The 6,161-nt window shown below is 35.4% G+C and overlaps 1 protein-coding gene across 2 annotated transcripts in view; it reads left to right on the forward strand.

Annotated features, from left to right (window-relative positions):
- Positions 1-6,161, forward strand: part of SMC1B (structural maintenance of chromosomes 1B) — a 54,153-nt gene that overhangs the window by 24,339 nt on the left and 23,653 nt on the right. For both annotated transcript variants that reach the window (XM_015570750.1, XM_006774157.2), the window contains exons 12-15: positions 1,222-1,368; positions 2,825-2,962; positions 3,254-3,370; positions 4,718-4,824. In XM_015570750.1, the coding sequence (XP_015426236.1) occupies positions 1,222-1,368; positions 2,825-2,962; positions 3,254-3,370; positions 4,718-4,824 (509 nt within the window). The remainder of the gene's footprint in view (positions 1-1,221; positions 1,369-2,824; positions 2,963-3,253; positions 3,371-4,717; positions 4,825-6,161) is intronic.

Raw genomic sequence — 6,161 nt, forward strand, 5'->3', positions numbered from 1 at the left:
CGATAGACTGTGGCTGTTACTTTAAATAAAATATATATAGGAAGATCTATTTATATATCTTTTTAATATGGTGTAGCAAAACGAAAAAAATCCAGAAAAATGTCATTAACTAGCTGGATAATTTGTGAAAAGATCACTTTTTTCAAAAATTATACACATTAAACAAGAGAGAATAAAAATGCAAGGTACAGAAAGTTGGAAAACTGGATACCATCTGGAATAAAATATAGTTGAATCTAGACTTCACACCTTATGTCAGATTGCTTTCTGGGTGGATTAGAAAAGTGTAAAAATTAAACTATGGAGGTACTAAGAAAAACCATGGAATTTTTTCTAAATGGCAGAGAGAATAGGCCTTTGCAATATGATAAAAATCCCAAGATCTATGGAAAAGATGGATAAATTCACATAAACATAAAACATTTTTGCATGGCAAAACCCACCATGAATAAAATAAAAAAGACATGGCAACCAGGGAAAATACTTGCAGCTCATAGTAAAGATCAAATTTTCCTACAAGTTAATCAGAAAATGAATAAAAATACACATGGACAAAGGATATGAACAAATTTTATAAAAGGAAATATAATTGCTCTTAAATATGAAAACTCATCTTACTTAAAATATGGGAAATGCCCAATAAAGGTGCACCAAAATAGTATTTTCGCCTCAGATTGATTCACATCAAAAAGTTTGACAGCACTTCATGGAGAGAGGCTCTGCCAATCACTCCTGTGATAGTGTGCGTTAGTATCAGCTCTGTGATGGGCAATTCTACCAGTTGTACTTCTTAGGAACTTCACGTGGGTAAACTCACATGTATGTGAAATGATGTATGCGTAAGATTTATTCATTGAGCCAAATATGCCATTGATGTGTGATTTCAAAATCTTCAAAAGACAGCATTATATAATGCAAACTATTTGATATTAGATACAAATATCCTTGTTTTTTTTTCTCAATATTGAATATGTTTGGAACTAATATACAATTTATTTTGAACCTTTTTCATTTCTAATTTGTTGCCTAGAATTGCTTTGAGCCTGAGTAAAACAGCGTTTTGTATTTTTGGTTTATTGATTGGTGTCTTTTCATATGCTAGAGACTTTTATGTGGTTTTTCTTATCTAAAAATTCTCAGCTGTAAAAATTGCCTTATTATGTCCTACTTTTATCTTCTTCATGTACATTTCTCCAAGGTAAAATATTTTTAATTTTACAGACAGTAGCTCTTGATGGAACATTATTTTTAAAATCTGGGGTGATCTCTGGAGGTTCAAGTGACTTAAAATACAAGGCTCGATGCTGGGATGAGAAAGAGATAAAGAATTTAAGAGACAGAAGAACCCATCTAATGCAAGAATTAAAGGTAAATCCACATTATAAAAGTTATAGAATACTAAGTAGAATAATTATGTTTTTTAAACTAATTTGCCCTATATTATAACATACAAAAATAAATTCCAGATAAATTAATCTACTTGAATGTTAAAAAAATTTTAATAAGGAGAAAGAGCCATTGTGTATGTTTTCTTAAAGTTACAAATGAATACTGTAGGTTCTGTACTATCAAAGAACTTCTTACAAATTGACATGAATAACGACATTATGATAGAAACACCTGGGCAAAGGATAGGATTAAACAATTCAGAGAAAGAACTCCATATGGCTAGTGCACATGAAACAATGCTCAATATAGAATAGAGTACTTAGATGAATACTAATTAAATTAAGATTACTTCATACCTATCAAAGAGACTTGGAAAAATATCTTTGCTGGTGGAGATGTAAAGAAACATGAGCTCATACATTATTTATAGAAATGTAAATTATTATAGTCTTGGGGAAAGTACTTGGTACCAGCTATTAAGAACGTGAATACATTTGACCCGTCAATCTCACCCTGGGGAATTGATTGCATGGAAATAGGAGCACCAGTGCTTATAGTAAAGGCAGACATTCAAGGATGTTGTGCAGCATTGTTTGTGGTCGCAAAACCCTGGAAACAAAGTGAATGCCCCGTATTTAGGGAATAAATAATTTTGGTACAGACTCACTCTGGAATAATACGCAGCTATTAAAAGAATGAATTTAGAGCTTTATCTTTTTTTTTTAATATATTTTATTGATTTTTTTTACAGAGAGGAAGGGAGAGGGATAGAGAGTTAGAAACATTGATGAGAGAGAAACATCGATCAGCTGCCTCCTACACACTCCCCACTGGGGATGTGCCTGCAACCAAGGTACATGCGCCTGACCGGAATCAAACCCGGGACCCCTCAGTCCGCAGGCCGACTCTCTATCCGCTGAGCCAGACCAGTTAGGGCCATCCCTATGATTCTTAATTTGCAAAATAAGAAAAAAACATAGGTAGATATGTATACACATGTTCATGTAAGGCCTTGGAGTAAAATACTGAAGAGCATACACTAGGCAGGTAATTTGGTTGAGTAAAGAGGGTAAGTGAAGGGAGAAGGGAGTGGACGAGGCAAGCAGAAAGGTAAGGGCGCACTAAAAGCCAGGCGCAGTGCGCCACACGGTCCCTCCCTGTGCCTGAGCGGAACCGCAGTCCCCACTCTGCCGTTTAACCACAGTGTCCATTGTAAATACTACCAAGAGCGCCACAACGATAAGTTGATGATGCTGTGTGGCTTCTTGGTTACTCCAGACGGCTTACATTCTTAACAGCCCAGAAGCAGGGAAGAGGGAATGTGGCTGTGGCTATCTGTAAAAAGTCAGTGACATTACGACTTATGAAAGCACTTGGAAAAGTGCCAGTGCTTTTTCTGCTGTAAAATGTTCTCTATGTTTCTCTCTCTCTTTAGGATTTAATGAAGATGCTTCGCAAGGAAGCAGATTTAAAACAAATACAGGCTCTAGTACAAGGAACCCATACACGACTCAAATACTCACAGAGTGAACTAGAGATGATGAAGAAAAAGCACCTTGCTGCCTTTCAGCGGGTAATAGAGACTTTCATAAAGTTCTGTGGACATTAGAGCCAGGATATGGAGTTTCAGGAGTTACATTTCGGTAGCACCATGTAATTTTACACTCTACTTCATGATTTGAGATTATATTATAGTCCTTTAGTTACTTTATTTTTATGGTTGTTAATCTTATACAATTGTACCTGAATTTATCCTACCTCATGGATTCCCCTTTTATTCTAAAAGATACCTAGCACATGTTTTGCTTTACTATATAAAGCTGAAATAGCCATGCTAAAAAAGATTTTTTTTTCTTGTAATTAGGAGCAATCTCAGCTACAAAGTGAACTACTAAATATTGACTCTCAATGTTCTATGTTGAATGAAGCAATCAAAAAGTGGCAACAAAGGATTAAAGAACTTCAAGAAAAGATAGACAAGGTCATGAATGATATATTTATTACTAAGTGGCATGTAGAACGTAGCTCTAGACCAGATGCCAGATTTAGAGCTTCTTGAATATGTGCTAAGTTTTACTGGTTTGCAAAATGGATTTTTGGTTTAGTAATCTTAATTACTAAATAAAGATGGCTCAGTTGGTTGGAGCATCATTCCATAACACCAAAAGGTTTCAGGTTCAATCACCCGTATGGGAGGCAACCAATCTGTTTCTCACATCAATGTTTCTCTCTCTCCTTCTCCTTCTCCCCCTTCCACTCTCTCTAAAAATCAATAAAACATATGCTTGAGTGAGGATTTAAACCAAAAGATTCGCTCAGTAATTATTTCCGGAACATTTATTGTATTTGCCAGGCACCGTGGTTGGCTCTGGGGAGACAAAGCTTTGGTCATCTAGCCTCTGCTTCTTAATAGGAACTTTCTCATTTAATTCATTTCCCTGTGGCTTCTCTTTGATCCCTAGAAAGTTGTTCGTCACACCATCACTCAGTAATTTTCACCCATTGCTTTTAGTTCTACCTTTTATCACATGATTTGGAGCCATACTTACATAGCCCCTTAATGTCGCTTTTCCAGGTTAAGCCAGTTCTGGTAACCATCCTCTCGGGTGCTCTGTTGTTTGTCAATGCCCAGAACAGCGCCTAATGTCAAAGCGCTGTCTGAGCAGGACAGAGTGCCTGGAGCACCGGAGCTGTCGCTTCCACGGCTTGGATGACCTACTGTGGAATCATAGCTCACCATTGCACCAATCAGTCACATTCATAGTTCTTTTATATTCAACTAAAATCTGAAAGTTTTAAACATGTCTTGCTGTAAAAATAGGTCTGTTTGTTGTATAATTTTACATAAATGCAGGGCTTTAAAAATATTGAAGTTAAATGTTATTTTGTTGGATTTGGCTTATTCTAGTTTTTCCAAATCTTTTTGGGTCTTAATTCTCTTCTCTAGTCAGGCTTTATTCTGCCTAAGACACGGTGGTATTGCTCGTAAAAAGAATATTTTATTTATATATAATATTACATTTTGGTGTGGCTAATGTAATTGAAATGTTTTTCATTTTGAACACTTCATGAAGCCAAACTCTTAATAGAACTACTTTTGTGCATTCTTATTTAATTTTTAGAATAAGAAACTTGAAAATAGATGGGCGTAGTTTATGGAGTTGAAGAACAAGAAAGCACAGGCTCCAAAGAGTACAATAATGCTTGTTGGGATTAGTTTTTTGCCTAATCCAGGAAATCCTTAGAGAGGAAAATTTAGATTTAAGCATTGTCTGTATACTTCCTTAAAATTGATTATTAAACCAATTGTTTTGAAATCATGTAAAAGGTTGAAGATGATATTTTTCAACACTTCTGTGAAGAAATTGGTGTGGAAAATATTCGTGAATTTGAGAAAAAACATGTTAAACAGCAACAAGAAATTGATCAAAAAAGGTATTTTTGTTTAAAATGTTGTTGAGCAAAGTACACATATATAAATAACTATTATTTCATAATTCAGGGGATGCCTGAGGTATTTATTTCAGTGTATCAAGAAATAGCTAGTAATTACTCATGTTCTTATAAAGAGATCTAGTTCTTTCATTTCATAATTTTTTAAAAAATATATTTTATTGATTTTTTACAGAGAGGAAGGGAGAGAGAAAGAGAGTTAGAAACATCGATGAGAGAGAGACATCGATCAGCTGCCTCCTGCACACTCCCCACTGGGGATGTGCCCGCAACCCAGGTACATGCCCTTGACCGGAATCGAACCTGGGACCTTTCAGTCCACAGCCCGACGCTCTATCCACTGAGCCAAACCGGTTTCGGCCATTTCATAATTTTTTAAAGAGAACACAAATATGCAAAGTAAAAGAACGGGAACATAATAACAGTGCTTATCAAAAGAATAATAAGACACTAATTTACTTAGTTCCCTGTGAATATTTATACATGTAGATAAAATGATAATTTTCAAGAAATAATATATTACTAAAATAGAAAATTCTAAGGAGGCCAGTTACCATAGGAAAAGAAAGTAAAAAACTTCTACCCACCCCATCCCCAAATTCACCAGGACATATGGTTTCACAGAGGAATCATCCCAGCAAACTTTAAGACACAGGAAACTTCAACAGTTAATGTTTAAGAAAACCTTCAGTAATTACACTGTTTGATAGTACAGAAGAGGGAGAAATGCATCTTTGTATGGAAGTCAAAGTTCTCTTCTAATTCTAGTTTGCTGAGATGTTTTATCAGGAAGGAGGGTTGAGATTGTCAGATACTTTTTCTGCCCTCTATTGAAAGGAGTGTATGGTTGGGTTTGGGGGGGTTGGTTATTAATATTGTAAATGACATTGTTTGACTTTAGAATGTTCAACCAACTTTGCACAACTAGAATGAACCCACTTGGTCTTGTATTATCCTTTTTAAATGTTTTTGGATTTGATTTGCTTAAATTTTGTTAAGAATTTTTGCACCTACATTCATGAGTACGTTGCCCTATTTCAATGTCTTTGTCGTGTTTTTGTATCAGGGTAATGCCAGACCATAAAATTAGTCAGGAAGTGTTCTCCTCTGTATTTTTTTCTGGGAGAGTTTCTGTAGAAGAATATTTCTTACCTAAATGTTTGATAAAACTTACAAGGGAAGCCCTAGAGCAGCGGTTCTCAACCTGTGGGTCGCGACCCCTTTGGTGGTTGAACGACCTTTTCACAGGAGTTGCCTAAGACCATCCTGCATATCAGATTATGATATGATTTACATTATGATTCATAACAGTAGCAACA

The sequence above is a fragment of the Myotis davidii genome, unplaced genomic scaffold (assembly GCF_000327345.1).
Source record: "Myotis davidii unplaced genomic scaffold, ASM32734v1 scaffold67, whole genome shotgun sequence".
NCBI classification, from domain to species: domain Eukaryota; kingdom Metazoa; phylum Chordata; class Mammalia; order Chiroptera; family Vespertilionidae; genus Myotis; species Myotis davidii.